Source organism: Coregonus clupeaformis, chromosome 8 (assembly GCF_020615455.1).
Source record: "Coregonus clupeaformis isolate EN_2021a chromosome 8, ASM2061545v1, whole genome shotgun sequence".
NCBI classification, from domain to species: domain Eukaryota; kingdom Metazoa; phylum Chordata; class Actinopteri; order Salmoniformes; family Salmonidae; genus Coregonus; species Coregonus clupeaformis.
The window spans coordinates 50110483-50129710 of record NC_059199.1 but is presented as its reverse complement, the minus strand read 5'-3'; the positions used below and the strand labels follow the sequence as shown (position 1 = coordinate 50129710).

The following is a 19228-nucleotide window of genomic DNA, read 5'->3' as shown; positions in this document are numbered from 1 at the left end:
GTCAAGATCGTTATAAACAGCGGACCAAGGCGCAGCGTGATATGCGTACATCTTTTATTTAAGTACACCACAACACGAACAAAAACAACAAACCAAACGATACGTGAAGTCCTAGGTTAGATAACACCAACACAAACCTTCCGGAACAAGATCCCACCATAAACATGTGCCAACAGGCTGCATAAGTATGTACCCCAATCAGAGACAACGAGCTACAGCTGTCTCTGATTGGGAACCACCCTGGCCAACATAGAAATACACGAACTAGAATGAAACACATAGAACACTAAACAATAAACCTACACACCCTGGCTCAACATTAAAGAGTCCCCAGAGCCAGGGCGTGACAATCGGGATCTTGGTCACCTCCCTGACCAAGGCCCTTCTCCCCCGATTGCTCAGTTTGGCCGGGCGGCCAGCTCTAGGAAGAGTCTTGGTGGTTCCAAACTTCTTCCATTTAAGAATAATGGAGGCCACTGTGTTCTTGGGGACCTTCAATGCTGCAGAAAGGTTTTGGTATCCTTCCCCAGATCTGTGACTCGACACAATCCTGTCTCGGAGCTCTACGGACAATTCCTTCGACCTCATGGCTTGGATTTTGCTCTGACATGCACTGTCAACTGTGGGACCTTATATAGACAGGTGTGTGCCTTTCCAAATCATGTACAGTCAATTGAATTTACCACAGGTGGACTCCAATCAAGTTGTAGAAACATCTCATGGATGATCAATGGAAACAGGATGCACCTGAGCTCTTTTTCGAGTCTCATAGCAAAGGGTCTGAATACTTATGTAAATAAGGTATTTCTGTTGTTTATTTTTAATACGTTTGCAAAAATGTCTAAAAACCTGTTTTCGCTTTGTCATTATGGGGTAGTGTGTGTAGATTGCAGAGGATTTTTTTTAAATTTAATCCATTTTAGAATAAGGCTGTAATGTAACAAAATGTGGAAAAAGTCAAGGGGTCTGAATACTTTCCGAAGGCACTGTATACAGTGCCCTCCTGAATTATTGGCACACTAGGTAAATATGAACAAAAAAGGCTTTGAAAAAATGCCATTGTTGTTTATCAGCTTGATCTTACACTGAAAATATCATATGAGTCTAACCTTTATTTGCGTTAAAATAAAATAAAATATATTTTAAAAAATTGTCATCAAGAAATAATTATTTTATTCTAAAATGTCACAATTATTGGAACCCCTACATTTAGTACTTTGTACACCCTCCCTTTGCCAAGATAACAGCTCTGAGTCGTCTCCTATAATTTTTGATGAGGTGGGAGAACACACAGGAAGGGATTTACATTTACATTTTTACATTTCAGTAATTTAGCAGACTTGAGACCATTCCTCCATACAGAAACTCTCCAGATCCTTCAGAGTCCTTGGTCCTCGCTTGTGGACTCTCCTCTTCAGCTCACCCCACAGGTTTTCAATGGGGTTTAGGTCAGGGGACTGGGATGGCCATTGCAAAAGCTTTATTCTATGGTCAGTGAACCATTTTCTTGTGGATTTGGAGGTATGCTTTGGATCGTTGTCCTGTTAGAAGATCCAACGACGGCACAGTTTTACCCTCCTGGCATAGGGAGACAGGTTTTGGCCTAAAATCTCCTGGTACAGTTCTTGATGGAGTCCATGATGCCATGTATCCTAACAAGGTTCCCAGGGCCTTTGGAAGTAAAACAGCCTCACAACATCACAGATCCACCACCATACTTTACAGTGGGGATTAGGTTATTTTCTGCATGACCATGGCTCCTTTTATGCCAAACCCACCTCTGGTGTTTGTTGCCAGAAAGCTCTATTTTAGTCTCATCTGACCATAGAACCTGGTTCCAATCAAAGTTCCAATGACATTTAGCAAACTCCAGGAGCTAAGGTTTGTTGTTTGGTGACAGCAGAGGCTTTCTTTCAGCAACCCTTCCAAATAACTTGTTGGCATGGAGGTGTCGTCTAATTGTAGTTTTGGATACTTGGTGACCCCAAAATTTAACCAACTTCTGCAATTCTCCATCTGTGATCCTTAGAGATTTTTTTCCACTGTGCGTGGGGGGAAAATACACTTGCGTCCTCTTCTAGGCAGGTTCATCACAGCGCCAGTTGTTTAACATTTGGAGATGAGTATTTTCAGGCGTGTAGCTATCTTTTTATAGCCATTGTCTGATTTGTGAAGGTCAACAAACTTTTGTTGCATTTCATTTGTGTGTTCTCTGGCCTTTCCCATGTTGATGGATGACTAATGAAGTTTAGCCTGTTTCTCACCTCACATGTATAACCTAGTGAAACAGGAAAACATGGATGACCACTTAAGAGTTCCCAAAGACTCAGATTAACTTTAAAAAGTAAAATCTAAATCGGAATTTACATCAATTAGATTTTGTTCCTAAGAATTTCTAGGGGTGCCAATAATTGTGACACGCATGTTTTTGAATAAAAAAAATTCTCAATTATGTTTTTTTATTTTTGGTACAATTTTAACTCAATTAAAGGTTTCATTCATATGATATTTTGAGTGTAAGATCAAGCTGAAAACAACATCCTTTTTTCAGATCCTTTTTTGTTCATATTTACCTAGGGTGTCAATAATTCAGCAGGGCACTGTAATATACACATTATACTATGATGTCTGTATTGTTTATTATAGCATCTAGTTTGGCTGCAGTATTAATATGCGTGACTGAGTCCTTTATCGCTCCAGGTGTGAAGTCACTATCTGCACCCTTCCCTTCAGTTCCTGGCCCAGACCAGAACCATTTCTCCATACCAGCTATTGTAAAAGCGGCTCTTATGCCAATAAATAAGGCTCTAAATGGCTAAAACAGCTGTCACTCATGGTCCCCTGCCAGTTTATTGGAGGACTTGTGGTTTCCTGCATTTCGTCATCCAATTTCAGTCGGCCATAATCTTGTGATTCTGAACAATTTCCTGAGCACGAGTCCAATCCCTTAGTCTCTCGTATTCTGCTCTCTCCACTATCACAACTATATCTATAGTATAATATTAGACTTAAGAGTATTATTATTATTATGTTATTACACAAATTCCATCATTATTGTATTAAAAAATAACGTAACCAGCAATTACCCTATTTGCCAATATCTGACAAATTTTGTGATGTTTAAGAACTTGATGGTACGGGTCAGTTGGAGCCTTGAGTAGGCCTAGAGCATTTATTTGGCAGAGTGCTGTTTGGTTCAGATCTTTATAATATAAAACCCAGGTAAAGAAGATACACAGTTGGCCATAAACACCCTGGAATGCTAACCAGTCATGAAGCCTGTGATGTGACCTGATCTGCGAGTTATGCCTAATTATTTAAATAAACATGTAGCTAGCAGTTGTAGATTTTTCACAGATGTCCTTTTTTAATGTATCGCAGATTAACCATGTCTTGGACATGTCCCAAACTGTCTGTAAAAACGGTGAGAAATTCAACGCAGGCATATCCATGTTTAATGTTATTCTCAAAGCAACTCAGTCACTGAGAAAAAGTTTTTAAAAAGTTAAAACTCGCTTTGAAAACACCAATATTTCAGTATATGCTTACATTGTGTTGCTGAAAAGTGATTCTAGATTCAAGACACGGATTCTGGCACTCAGCGTCTGGATCACGGTGTGTTTAAACATATTCGGCTATCAGAGAGAAACAGAAATCACAATATTCATTATAGTTTGGGGTATCGTACTATAGTGTACATCATCTATCAACACCTACGCTATACTGAGAATGATACTAAATCCTTTAAGTTGGAAAAGCAAAGGAGACGCTCAGATCCAATGTGGAAAAGTCTTTAGTTGGTGTGTGTTGTTCTTGGCATGGAGGGTTGTAATGACAACATTACCCTTCCTGCAGAACGAAATCTGCTCCCAAAGGGATCAAGGTAGAAGGTTCATTCAAGATCAGAAGTTACACGGTCCAGAGGTATTCCACAACAACAGGCTGTCGCCTCCACCGTAACCTTCCCTTCACATTGTAATGCAGAACACTGGAGCATCATTGAAATCGAATTAGAAAATATTACGTTAGCTGTCTACACGATGGGCACATAAAAATTCATACTTGGACTACAAGGAAATTCAATTCAAGAAATTGAAATTCAATTCAATAAAATACTACATTTGATTACATGTCATATCAATGGGTATACAAAATGTCATAAATGTTAAGTGTGTCATCTAATCTGTCAAAGAAAGCTTTCAAAATGTTGTTTATTAATTGTGAGTTTATTTTATATCTGTCACGTCTCCTCCCGTTGCTCCCCTCTACTGAGCCACCGGTCTGAGCGCACCACCTCGGCAACACCGGAATGGAAACCCAACGCACCCTAATCACCTCCAGCGCACCTGCACCTCATCATCTCATCACCACCCCTATTTAGCCATGGACTGTTCTGGATGATGTTGTGTGTGATTGTTAAGCTTCGTGTCGTTTACTCTATCTTTGTTATTTCTCTTTGTCATTGTTAAGTCAACCTTGACCTTGTTAATTTCTGCGTCTGCGTCCTGCCTCTTCGTATACTCTGTACTCGTCACAAGATCATGTTCTTGGGTTGTCTATGTTCATTTCCTTAGTGTGTATTTGTTTATTCACTGATGTATCAATTATTTTCTATTCTTGTAATTGTTGCCTCTGCAGGGTCAAATCCATCACACTGTTTAGACAGGTCTCTGATCACCCTAGTCTCATGAATAAGTTCCTCATTAATTCTAATTTATTCTCCAACAGCTCTGACCGACATTCCTGAAGAGAACCGTCTATGTGTTCTACTTTGATCAGGCGATGTCATATACAAACAGCTAAATCAGACAGTCAGCTAATATAAAAAACAGAGAGCGTGAGAGAAGGCATGGTTCTGGAGTCTGATGGAATCTGACCACAACTGAACACAAATCCACTTTGTCTGTGATTCTGAGGGAACTGGAAAGCCACAAATCAGTTCAATCCAAACTTGCAGAGTTATTGGATAACCAGCTGGCCCTGTACTGTAGGAGGCTACGGCTCTGCCACGGCCAAAACCAGCTGGTCCTGTACTGTAGGAGTCTACGGCTCTGCCACAGCCAAAACCAGCTGGTCCTGTACTGTAAGAGGCTACGGCTCTGCCACAGCCAAAACCAGCTGGTCCTGTACTGTAAGAGGCTATGGCTCTGCCACGGCCAAAACCAGCTGGTCCTGTATTGTAAAAGTCTACGGCTCTGCCACAGCCAAAACGCCACTCTAAAACACAAATTAGAATGCACACTCATACAGAAGGCAAAGAAACGCTAGGTCTACATATGGTTTTAAATTACATTAACATAATTTAAAACATGTATTTATTTTCCTTTTTACAGATCTAGTAACATACCAATTGTGTAATATTGTGAGAATGTTCAAGAACCGGACAATGCCAACAATGTTTTTGATTGATCCGTTTTATTCACTTAAGAAACCATTATGTCCCAGATTTATATGTCATAAAAGTATACATTTTTCACTAAGAAATACACTTTTAAGACTTTTAGTGGAAGCAAAATGTAAAACCAATGGATCAACAGTCAGAAGAAGTTTACTAATATGCATCATTCAGTTCTGTTGTAAGTAAATCAGCATAGTAGGACTCACGGTAATAGCCTACTATTCAATTCAATTCCACATTTTTTATTAAAGCTAATTGCATGATTTTTATATTCCAAACTGAGTAAATACAGTAGAATTTAATCTTTGACAGTGCAAAAATCCAAGCCATTCTATCAATGCAAGGCACGTGTGGAATGTTCACAATGATATATAACTTTTTTCCCAATTTATAGTCTCAGGAGCTTGAGGCTTTGCTCACAAGGATATAATTTATTATTTTATTTCACACATCCAGTTGTTCATTCCATCCTCCTTCCATTCCATCTTCTTCTTGCTTACCTTGACTTCTCTTTCTTCCTTCACTCCTTTGCCAATCAACAAACACCTTCAGTCAGAAAACCTGTTGTTGCTGGTTCCTGAGAGAAAAGGCCTAGGTGTTCTTTCCACTCCGAAGAGCATAGTGAGTACGTAGGCCTAGGTGTTTTTTCTGAGTTCTGAGTCGAATATCAACATACTGTATGTAATGCTGTACCTACAAACGCAACATGATCTCATCAACTCACTGCATTTTTAGACGTTTGTTCAAATGGCTGCAAACTTGACCTAAGACCTCTGCGTGACCTATGTGGCGGGTCAGGGTCATAAGTGAGCGTGCTCTGAGCTCTGGTCACTGTCATGACTGTCCTCATTACCAGGGGAACCGGTGGAGTGGTGTAATCCTCCCACCATGCCAGAGTACTCTGAGGGTAACAGAGTTCCCTTCTTCACGTTGACCAGTTCTTTCTCTCGGGCCGCTGCCCCCTGTTGACCTCCTTTAACACGCTTCCACTTCATCCTTCTGTTCTGGAACCACACCTTTACCTGGAGGAGAAGAGAACAATTAGTTTACAGGGAAATAGCGTGGAAGCTATACGGCAGGGGGGGTCCAACTCAATACCTGGAGGATGACAGTGACTGCTAATTTCATCTCTTTCCTTTGGTGTCTGATTTAGACACTCCTAGGGAGGAATGAAAACCTGCAGATGCTGCGGCCCTCGAGGACTGGAGTTTGACGCTTGGGTCGTTTGCAGGAGGGCTGGGGGATCATAGCCCTTCTCAGTAACAAGGGCAATATTAGCCAAGGTTTTAGAAAATGTATTTAGTGTAATAATAACCACATGAAGAAAACATCAAAAACTTTTAAGTGCACAAAGTTTTCAGGCATTGTTGTGAGCAAGTGGAGATGGAGTGTATATGGAGTGTGAGGGTCTGAGGTAACTCGATGCCATTGTTGGTTCGTGGCGTTCTGGAGACTGAGTTCTTGGCATGTAGACCCGTCAGTAAAACCCTAGCGTCCCCCCACCTCTTCCCTCCCGTTCCCCCTCAGTAAAACATCCCACTGTGCGTCAGGAAACCCAATGTCCTGAATCTGTTGGTGTGAACCCTTCTCTATCAGTGTGTGTGACAGAGCTTTACAGCCTCAGTGAAACAGACCTCTGCCTGCGCAGCAGAGCATGCGCACACACACACACACACTTGTGTACACACACAAACACACACATACAGGAGTGTGCAACCCAGATCCTCCACCTCTCTTTTTACACACACACACACTGCTCCCGACACACCAGTTCCCCCCACACACACTCTCTAAACCCTGAGCGACACCTCATCTACCAGAACTTTGGTTCGTTTTGACCCCACTGTGTACGATGTGGGTTGTACAGGGTGACACTGAACCCTGGGTGTACGGTTTAGTTAGCACTCGATGACAGTGAAGCCAGGGTGTACGATCTACAGTGTAGGTGTAACACCTGTGACAGTGAACTGAGCGGACGACTGGCAGCGCCGTTGGCTGTCGTGGTTAGTGTTGGCTGTTGGGGCGTCTTATTTTGACATGGCCAGGTATGTGCTGATGCATGGGTCACGTCCGCAAGCTGGCGGAGGGCCCTGCCTCGGATCCTGTTCCTGACTCCACAGATCCTTCAGTATTTGTGTCTCTTCTTCGTGATGATTAAGCTGCTGCCTAAAACGGCCCGATCGGATCGGGAACGAGCGAAGCGCCGTCCCCCATCCCCCACTGACGACCCTACACCGCCCTACCCCCTCCTGTTGACCCTCCCCATGCCCCACAAACTCCACCCCCCTCCTATACTCCCCTCATCCCCCACCCCCTTCTTATCCACCCTCCGAGTGACCTGCTTTCTCACAGGAGCCCTATGCTCTCCTGTAGGATTTATTTTAGGCATTGTGGCCTGCCACTCACAGGCCCAAGACAGGCGTTAAGTTTACAGAGTAAACACGCAATTGTGGCTCCATTTCTAATAAACGGGTTTAGCATCGACTGCCTCATAAAACTAAGTCCTTCGTAAGTTTTTGTTTTACACACACACAAACACACAAACACACAAATGCACACACACACACACACATATCCACAAGCCGTACGAAATCCTCTGCCAGCCTTGGGTGCAGCTCTAATTGGGCAATCAGTTAGTCCTACCTAGGTTGTTACACACACACTCGAAGGGTTCAGTGGCGAGATAAGATGAGGATCGGTGTCCACAAGTTGTATAAACCTCTGCCACTGTATATGCCCTTGGGATGTACAATCATCATTAGTAAAGCTAGTTAATAGCAGGATCAGGGAGATAGACGCTGAACTGTAAGATAATAGCCAGGAGGATGTTAGAGTGGGTTTAACATCCAAGGTCAACCCCCACACACGTACACACACACACACACACACACACATATGTACACACACACACACACGCACACACACAGACACACAACCCCCACGTACATCCAGATTTATAGGCCTTGCATTGGGAATGTGTGGAGAAGAGAGGACAGGAGAGGAGAGGGGAAGAGAGGAGAGGAGAGGCAGCCAATATGAGTGGGAGTGATTGTGAGGGACAGGGCTCCTAGCTGGAAGGCCTAACTCCTCGGTGGGTTGTTGCCTGGCTGCCTGGGCCTGGCCCTTGACACTGATTGGACTTATACAACAGATGATGATTTCCAAAGACACTTATGGGTGTGTAGGTTGTTTTGGTTAAATGCATCACCACCAACAGATTTATGCAGGCCAGCTTTTTAGATCAAGGCAGATTAGGCATAAAATAGTCATTTAAGAAAATGTAAGATTAATGTTGCTTCTTTTCATCTCAAATAGAACAGAATTATCACTTTTTCACTGCCATACATCAATGGGTGGTTTCCTGGCCCCAGTTTCAGCCTACATACTGGACTAAAAAACACTTTCAATGGAGATTGTCCATTGAGCATACTGTGCGGGAATCCGTCCCTTAATGTCAGTGTATTTCCTATTAGTGTCTGAAGGGAATTACAGAAACATCTGGTGTCTGACACATGCCATCAGACAGTCCCTGCACACACACAGAGAGACCAGCAGTGCTGGCAACACACCCACACACATATACACACACACATACACACACAGCATAGATATATCAAAGAGCCTCAGTGGTTTTGGTTTGGAAGCGATTAGCTTCAGAACATTAGCATGACAAGCATTTGCTAAGGTCAAAACATACAGGGTTTTCATCCTGAGGCCTGTGCAGTTTTTAATAGAATCCCTATCAACTGCTGTTAGCTGACATTTCAGTGTGAGTCTTTGAATACATGTGTCTGTGCGTTTTTAGGGTAATTACAGAATGAATCCTCTAACTATGATTCCTTTAGATATTTTGTTCACACGAGCTGCCAATTTTCTGATTTATTTTATCATCAAAGGGAGAAATTAACTGCATAATGTTTTGTCATTAGATGATAAGCCAATATTATGACTAATGAACTTGTTTTGGGTTATCAACACCCAACAGGTAAGATACTTTCTATTTTTCATTTGCAATTTAAAATAACTTTAAAAAAATACAAATGTTAATAGATTTGATTGTTTCCACACAACAACAGGTAACGTACTTGTCTTTCTGTGAGGTCGAGGTTGACTGCTATCTCGTATCGCCTCAGTCTCGTCAGGTAGTTGTGGTGCGCAAACTCCGACTCCAGTTCCCGGATCTGTTCCTTGGTGAACGCTGTCCTCTCCTTCCTGGCCTTGCTGTTCACGTCAGACTTATAGCTCCCGTCCTGGGAATCTAAAATGAAAAGCAGAACTTTTTCCAGACACAGTTGAGTCGCCAAAAAAGAAAGGAGAGGAAAAAGGGGTGAAAAAAAGAAGGGAGTGTTTGATAAACTGCAGGGCTGAAACGCAAAATGAAAGCAAAACAATTAGGGGTGCCAATCACCTTTTATTATGGGGATATTGGACATGCACACTATATAGTGTCTTACTGGAGGAGGGGGAAGCTGCATGAGAAGTGGCAGGCAGTAAGTTCTCTACAGTCTCAGAGCCCAGCTCCCTCAGACAACTGCCCTGTGTTCTCTCTCTGAAACAGACTCACTCATCTTCGCTCGCTCCTTGGAGCTTAGAAAGAAACAGACTGATATCTCTCGAATATTATTAAGTTGTAACACTTTCTTACTGTATGTGAAAATTCCACAAATCAGTTTACTATAGCCTAATTTATTTTCAATCTAGGCGACACAGAGAATATGTCCTATAACAATCCTTTGTTTAACTGGAAAGTTGGTGGAATTGTCTCTGCCTCTCTCCAGTACTTTATCACCTGTTTTAAATAGAAGTTTCATCCAAAAGGAGAGGTAATATTTGAGGCTGGCCAACTCAACACTGTAGCTCTATTGTTCAAAGACAAAAGGGATTTCCAAGAGCTCATCTCTGGTGGACCTGAGGGGAGATGAAGCTGAGGTCTGTCAGGTGTGGGGTAATGTGAAGCAGTAATGCATGTGGTAATGTCTGATGTAATAATTCATGTGATAATGTGTAGCTAATTCCCCTTGAAATTTAGGGGGAAATAAGCCCCCTCAGTTTTATCCATACACTGATGAGATGGAAGATATTCTTTATTTTATGAAAAATGGAAGTAAAACTATCGAATTTGGCAATCCTACCCGTGCCCCAAAAATGCTGCCTCTGCTATGTGGGGTGTGGTAGCGTGACAATGTGATGTGGTAATGTGGGACAGTAATGTAGGGTGTGAACCTCCCACCTATCACCTGGTAGACTGAACAATAGACCAATAGATACATAGATCAGCTAAGCACCACCCACGGGCCTAGACATAAAATGGAGCATGATCGGAAAACTTACACCGGCCCACTCTACATACAGGCTGAAGCATTTCAGCAGATGCCACGGGTAAGAGTGTGTGTTGCGATTCATCGTATATTTGATTGAAGTTAAGTAGACTTCAGAAAGACTTTCCAGATTGTAATTCCTTTTGGTCCAATTGTCTGTATTTAATCCAGATTGCGCAATTGGATTCTGAAAAGCATACATTCATCAAATCCTTAAAAAATGTTTTTTTTCCTATTGATGTGGCTTCAAATTGGGTGAACCTCATTCAAATTTCTCTTAACACTACACTTCAGGGCATTAAAAGCGTTGAGTTGTAATTGACGTGTTGTTCTCTAGTCCCCGCCAAATAAAACCAGCTAACATTCTCTTAGTTCAACTGTAATTGTTGGACGTGTTGGATGTGCTGACAAGCCAAATAGTGCCAGGAAAGAGTATTTCTCTCTGCCACATCACACAGGCACATCCAGTCCCCAATATTCATGGCACTCCATTTATAAAAACATAATATGGGACTAAGACATTTCTGGAAATAAAATCTTCAAACAAATTATCTTTCACATGTTTTAGTTATTTGATTTAATTTGAAACAATTGTTTAATGGTTTATACCGTACAATATCTTGCAATACTCCTTTAATATTCCTACAACATTAATCTACATTACATATTTAACTTTTGTTTTGCATTCTTTGTTATTTATCAAGAAGGTGTATTTTACCATTTATTTCACCATTGCCACGGCATGTTACCAGATAAGACCGTTACCTCATCAGAAATAGGACCTAAAATAAAATAAATAAATCTTGCCTTTCGTAACGTGCCATGGAGGTTAAATTTAGGAAATATGATTGGTGTTACAGGTGTTCTACATTTCCATGGCAGCTCCTGGGTAATGAGTCAGAGTTCTACTGCCTGTCAATTAGAATTGCACCCTGGTGTAAAACTGACCTGAGAGATGGAAAGTGGAAGTGGAAATTAACTACTGGGCACAACAACACTTCTGCCTGGTGGGTTACCCTGCGGGGAGAATGCCACAGACACACACACGGTAGGACCTGGCAGAGCCGTCCTGCTCATTGAAACTGTGCTCCTTCAATTTGACCAATTCTTAGGATGAAAAGAGGCACAATACAGTATAACCTACAGAATGAATGCAAAGAGAATTTGGCCATCCTATCAGTGCCCCAATAAAATGTGTTGGTGCAGGACACCACTGGAAGCTGGTGTCAGTAAAATGGCTTCTGGATACTGAGAGCAGTGCTCTTGTCGTGACCCTAAACTGATGACCTGAATCAGCCCTTGTGTTTGCATACATGTAGCCGCCAGGAAGTCCAGCCACTGTGCTAGTAACTTATTAAGAGCCTGACGTGTCTAGTCCCCAGCCCTGACATGGATGGAGCTTGCATTATTATGGCGTCTGCTGATAATGATGGCTTCAGCCATATACAGCCATATTAGGTCTAGTGCGGTGCCCTGCATGACGCGTCCAACGCATTTAGCCAACGGCCATTTTGAGACTCCACCCGGGGTACAGATCAGTTTGTCCTTACAACCTCAGCGCTCTCAAAGGCAAAACGGTCGTTGGGAGGACAGTGTGTAAAATTAACTATAATATCACTGACTTAGGTACACATTCCCACGTGCCACTGAATGTGCTCATCTCAAAATAGCTGTTTAACAAATGTGGAAATTGGACCTAACTATACACCTTTTTATTATGTCACTAATGGACTAATAAAGTTATATTCTATTATATTTCCTTCCATTCCATTCTATCATCCATACTGTAGCTGACCAACAGTGATTTCCAGAAGTGTTATGGATTAATTCTCCAACCACATTATTATTATTATTAAGAGGCTGCTTTTGCACACAGCTGTTGCGGCTAATGCTATAGGTACGTAAGTTCCACAGCCATAAATACTATGTAGGTTTAGGCCTATCAAAAAGCCCAGGTGTGGCCGTTGTAACCGTTTAAAAGGCGGCTTCACAGAAATCACACCTGTAGGCCATTAACACCCTGGAGGAAAATATCACTGTTGATTATCCCTGGGAGCCTGAAGAGGGGGACAAGGTAAAGCTTGGCTGTGCCAGGCTATAACCTATAAAATGGGGTTGAGATTGAAGAATGTTAAAGGACACTTTGATTCTAATGAAAATGGAAGATTGAGCCGGTAGAAGGTAAGTGAGACAATATAATAATAATAATAATAATAACAATATATGCCAATACTGCAGCAAATGACATAAGTAAATCAATTCCCTACTGCTTAACACTGAGAGAGGAAACCAAAGTATCTTAATTTACATTTACGTCATTTAGCAGATGCTCTTATCCAGAGCGACTTACAAATTACTTAATATCTGTTAAAATAAATGGAGACAGAAAGGTAATGGATCTAATGCTTCAAATAACAGAAGATGACTGCAAATCTGTAATGTATCGCACTTGCTCATTTCTTTATATAAGACTGTCAGTAGAATAGTATGACTATTGACCTTAGTATTTATCAAGACAATTTAACCTTTTTTATCAAGTCCAATGGTTTAATTGAATTGTGATTATCATTTTGCTTCCACATTTTTTTTCCTTAATAGATATATTTATAAAAACATTCATTCGTTAAATATCTGTTGTTTTACTGAAAAGTTAACTAAATCATGGCGTGAGAATAATTTGATTAATTGAATTCAGGTGAAATGAAGTACAAGATCATATTTTAAGTGTGCGGCTTGTCGCCTAGTGTTTCACACAATAAGATGTTGTTTCTAAAAAGCACTTGCCTGCATTTATTTTAAATATCAATAAAGTTAGCCTAATTCTACCTCGTTAAATTCTAGACAGTAATTCCAGATATGAATTAATGTCAATACAGTATGGAAAACAGTAGAGATAAGACATAATCAAAATCAAATTAGATATTTAAAGATCCTATAACATAAGGTCTTATAATACTGAAATGTGGGTATATATGTCTTCCCATTAAGAGATGTTAGTACAGTTAAATATCAAATTACAGCTAACTTTTGTGCAGTTGCTAGTAATTGAAATGAATAAATTACATTTGCAAGTAGACAATTAAGAAAACAAAATTATATCCAACATTGAACTATGAGCATCAAGCAGTCGGCAATCAAATAAGACATCAGTTTCAATCATCAGCACTAAGTCTATTTCAAATTAACGTGAAGTTGAATGTTTATACAACAAAAGTCAATCATATATGGCCCTCAATTTAATCTGGACAACCACTGTAAAAACAAGGCCCAAATGCTGAAACAACAAGCCTACCTACTAGTCAGTGAGGTTAAAACTTTGAATTTACTTTTAAACTAAAAAGTATGCGCTGAACTTCTTTTGTCATTGCACAACTTCTCATGAGGTTCTCCAATTTAGGAGCATTGACGCAGAAGACTACAGCGCTTTCAGTGATCATGAAAACATTAGCCAATTAGTAGAAATGCAACAATACATTTGTGTGTGTTTTATTACTGTATCACAAACTGTTCTCTGCTGTTTAAACATCTGTGGACTTTTTCTGCTTACACACAGATGGTGAAATCCCCAATATGAGAATAGACAAACAAAACACTTCAAATCGTTATACTCCCTCGCTATGGGATGAAAACTCCTCAGTGAGAAACAACCAAAACTTTGAGACTGAACTCAAAGCTAAGAAAAGCAAAGAGGAGAGAAGAGAATAATGTCCTCATCTTACCTGAGCTGTGCAAATCCTCTTTCCCTTTACTGTTCCGTCTCTGTTCCGTCTCATCCGGGGACATCGTCTGTCGTCCGAAGTCCCCAGGGACACAGGATACACCTGTGGGGTCACTACTACCTCCCAGACTGGGGTTGGTGTGGGAGCCACACAGATTTGGGGTCCCCCCACCACACCGTTCTGAGACTTGGCTGTCCGGGGGAGGCAGGCAGAGGCCATGCCTAGTGTTGTGTGAGGGCATCTGGGGGTTGTGCCAGGGGGTCTGGTGGGTCTGGTGCTGTGGGTGGTGGGGGTGTGTGTGCAGGTGGTGCTGATGGAGGTGTCCTCCACGATGGTGGTGCTGCTGCCCTCCGTACACCCCCTCTTCCCCGGGTCCAGGGTACCCCCCGCAGGGGGGCGAGGAGCCGGGCAGGTCAGGGTAGGAGATGTGGTCGGAGCGTCCATGCAGTGCCAGCGGGGACTGGCTAAAGGCAGGGTGGGAGTGCAGGCTCTGGGCCGGGGCGTGGGGGTTACGGAGGCACCCAAACAGGGAGTGATCCATCACGGTGCTCCACGAGATCCACCCGAAAGACGAACCCCCCTAAGTCCACCACACTGGTCACAATCACCAAAACTTCCAGGAACGACCAGAGTGACTAATTGAGACCACAAGACAGAGAAGGTGCAGGAGAGAGAGTAGAGCGGACTGAAGCCAATTGAGGGAGGTGGGTGGACGCGGAGCCTCAAATCAGGGCTCTCCTCCACGGCTCTTTCACCTCGCACCTTCGTGTGCTCCCCGTTAGTTCCCTGGGAAAGTGATCGGAGGAGGCTGAAGGAAGGCAGAGCGCGCAGCGTTGAAAGGTAGGGCCTCCGGTAATCCCAAGCATGCAGCCTGTTGCCAGGCACAGCACGGGTAAACACTGACTCTGCTGAGCTGGAGCTCGGGTGTCAGGACACAGGGAGACGTAGACGGAGAAGAGAGACGGCGGAGAGGAGAGACGGCTGAGGCCAGAGTGGTTCCAGGGTGAAGGTGGTTCCAGGGAAGTTGGGAGAGAGAGTGAGAGGGAGGGAGGGTGGGAGGAGGCCAGGAGCGGGGATGTTATATATAGGACGTAATGTGAGAGGGAGGCCGGGTCACTGGTGCACTGACTCACTGCTAGGCTACTGACCACATGTATACGATCTTCCTCCAAAACGCAACGCACAATAAATCTAAACCATTCCAATGGCCTGGCCTCCGGAAAAGTGGGCAATTTATTTTGGACCCACCCGACCCCCGTCGACACGATTTCTGAGAAGTGCAGTGTTGCGTCAGACTTTAGGGGGTTGGATATGGGGTTCGGGGTTTCAACACCCCAACATTATCTGCTGTTTGTGGGATTACTGCATATAGCGGCTGATGCGTTGCATTTAGGTGTATAGGTTGTTTGAAAATATGTTTACTGTATGCATGTGGCCCAATATTTGACTTCAATCAGCATCTGATTGATTTGAACAACTTTTTATCAATATCTACAAATACTGTATGTGTGTTAACATTACCCCCTAACCCCTCCACTCTACTCCCCTCCCCGCACACACACACACACACACACACACACACACACACACACACACACTCCTAAGCATTTAAGCCCTAGTCGTTTTCAACATCACTTTGTAATTCTTTAAATGTATTTTTGTTTCAAGTCTTCATTAAGTTTTTCATTTTTTCCCTGTGTGTTTTAACTGTCAAAGTATCTCTTTGATGTTCGTTTTTTCTGCCATCAGAAAATACACATTCACATAACTGCATTGCAATGCAATACAGTAACAAAAATGTATTATGGGAAATTATAGGGGTGTTGTATAAACGCAATAGAGTGAGAAAAACTAATTTAGCACAATGAAATGAGTTCTTGTTTGTCAAAGTGATTCATTTGGCGGTTGTTTTTAACCAGCTTTTCATTTACAGTTATATATGGGAAGAAATTACCACAAAGGAAAATGCCTTTGGTATCAAGGGGAAAATATCCATATATTCCCGAGGCGGTGGCTTTATAGTGGTGAGAATATAACAGAGGAGATGTGTGAAGAAAATGTCAAGAACAAGGAGATCAAATTCAGTTTCCATGTTAAAATGGAAAATAGAGACTTTGATACAAGTGTCTTGTCATAACGAATCTATTTAATATATTTCAGTGCCATATATACACAGTGCCTTCAGAAAGTATTCATACCCCTTGACTTATTCCACATTTTGTTGTGTTACAGGCTGAATTCAAAATTGATTAAATTGATATTTTTTGTCTCACCCATCTACACACAATACCCCCATAATGACAAAGTGAAAACATGTTTTTAGACATTTTAGCACATTATTAATTTACATAAGTATACACACCCCTGAGTCAATACATGTTAGAATCACCTTTTGCAGTGATTACAGCTGTGAGTCTTTCTGGGTAAGTCTCTAAGAGCTTTGCACACCTGGATTGTACAATATTTGCACATTATTATTTTTTAAATTCTTCTTCTGTCAAGTTGCTTGTTGATCATTACTAGACAAACATTTTCAAGTCTTGCCATAGATTTGAAAGCCGATTTAAGTCAAAACCGTAACTAGGCCACTCAGGAACATTCAATGTAATTTTGGTAAGCAACTATAGCGTATATTTGGCCTTGTGTTTTAGGTTATTGTCCTGCTGAAAGGTGAATTCATCTCCCAGTGTCTGTTGGAAAACAGACTGAACCAGGTTTTTCTATAGGATTTTGCCTGTGCTTAGCTCTATTCCGTTTCTTTTTATCCCCAAAAACTCCCTAGTCCTTGTCGATGACAAGCATACCCATAACATGATGCAGCCACCACCATGGTTGTAAATATGAAAAGTGGTACTCAGTAATGTGTTGTGTTGGATTTGCCACCAAACATAACGCTTTTGTATTCAGGACATAAAGTTCATTTCTTTGCCACATTTTTTGCAGTTTTACTTTAGTGCCTTATTGCAAACAGGATGCATGTTTAGGAATATTTGATTCTGTACAGGCTACCTTCTTTTCACTCTGTCATTTAGGTTAGTATTGTGGAGTAACTACAATGCTGTTGATCCGTCCTCAGTTTTCTCCTATCACAGTCATTAAACTCTGTAACTGTTTTAAGTTGGTCTCATGGTGAAATCCCTGAGCGGTTTCCTTCCTCTACGGCAACTGAGTTAGAAAGGATGCCTGTATCTTTGTAGTGACTGGGTGTATTGATACACCATCCAAAGTGTAATTAATAACTTCACCATGCTCAAAGGGATATTCAATGTATGCTTCTTCTTTTTTTACCCATCTACAAATAGGTTCCCTTCTTTGCGAGGCATTGGAAAACCTCCCTGGTCTTTGTGGTTGAATCTATGTTTGAAATTCACTGCTCGACTGAGGGACCTTACAGATAATTGTATGTGTGGGGTACAGAGACTAGGTAGTCATTCAAAAATAATGTTAAACACTATTATTGCACTCAGAGTGAGTCCATGCAACTTATTATGTTACTTGTTAAGCACATTTTTACTCCTGAACCTATTTAGGCTTGCCATAACAAAGGGGTTGAATACTTATTTTCATTTTTAACGAATTTGTAAAAATTTCTAAAAACATAATTCCACTGAAATTATGGGGTATTGTCTGTAGGCCAGTGACACACAATTTCAATTTAATCCACTTTAAATTCAGGCTGTAACACAACAAAATGTGGAAAAAGTCAAGGGGTGTGAATACTTTCTGAAGGCACTATGTGATTCTTATAAATGTTATACAGTATATTTCAGTGTTATGCTATTCATAATTTCAAGCAGATTTCTATTTTCTTCTCACCATTTCATCAAAATAATTTCTACATAATGAACACTATAACAAAACTAGTCCTTTAGATTTGAGAAATAAATGCACTCAAAATGGTGGTTACTTGGTGATAGTTTTTGTTTTGGGGACTTTGATTATGTCTATGATTAAATTCCTTCCAGACTACACTATTTAATTCCCTCCGATAATTCCCTCAATCTCACTCATCAAACAAACTTTAGCATCTGAGTTATAAATATTTGCTTTGCTGGTTTGCTTTTAAAAGCATCTATTGATATATATCTGCGCCCTGGCTGTTTTAAACATATAGGCGACTGCGGTGCAGGAGAAACCACACACATGAAGCCGGGTATTGGGAGAGGAAATTAGATTCATTTTCAAGGAAATTGTTTTAACAGAAGGAGAGAGAGCCGTCCCGCCATGCGATGTTAGAGTAGAGCTCTCTCAGAGCTGCAGCCGTATACAAAGAGTCTTAGGCTGCACCAGCACATCCGGTGGTCCTGTACCTAGGGGTCCTGGAGAAAAACAGTGTTTACTTTACAAATTAGGCCAATTAGTAGCTGTGTAAAGTAATCCGTGGGTTTAGGCCCTCACTAATATGCTCACATGGTTTCGTTTTGGTCTGGGATATGGAGGCCGGCTGTAGCATGGAGGTAGGTGCCCCCAGGGGTAGATGTTGCTCGCTAGATCAGTCTAGGACGCACTTGCAGCCCCTCTCGCAGTACGACGGAGACCCCTAACCCTCCGTAACTGACACCCGGTCGATAATTTGACTGCTCCCTGGGGGAAAGGGATTTTCAACAGGTGAGTCCTTTCACTTTTTTCACACTGTGGGCCGTGGCAGGTGTTTGTCAATGTGTGTGTGTGTGTGGGAGGGGGGTGTGTGTGTGTGTGTGTGTGTGTGTGTGTGTGTGTCTGTGCATGTCCGTGTGTTCCTGTGTGTGTTTATATAGCCTCTATAGTGAATATGATGTTAGACATTTAACTGC

The 19228-nt window shown here is 41.7% G+C and overlaps 1 protein-coding gene across 1 annotated transcript; it reads right to left on the bottom strand.

The window, feature by feature from the left end:
* Window positions 1-5382: 5382 nt before the first annotated feature.
* Window positions 5383-15472, bottom strand: LOC121572892 (homeobox protein MOX-2). The gene is made up of 3 exons (XM_041884926.2): window positions 14436-15472; window positions 9484-9656; window positions 5383-6420 (listed from the first exon to the last, which is right to left on the bottom strand). The coding sequence occupies exons 1-3, from the start codon at window positions 14974-14976 to the stop codon at window positions 6199-6201; spliced, it is 936 nt and encodes a 311-aa protein (XP_041740860.1). The 5' UTR covers window positions 14977-15472; the 3' UTR covers window positions 5383-6198.
* Between the last annotated feature and the right edge of the window lie 3756 nt (window positions 15473-19228).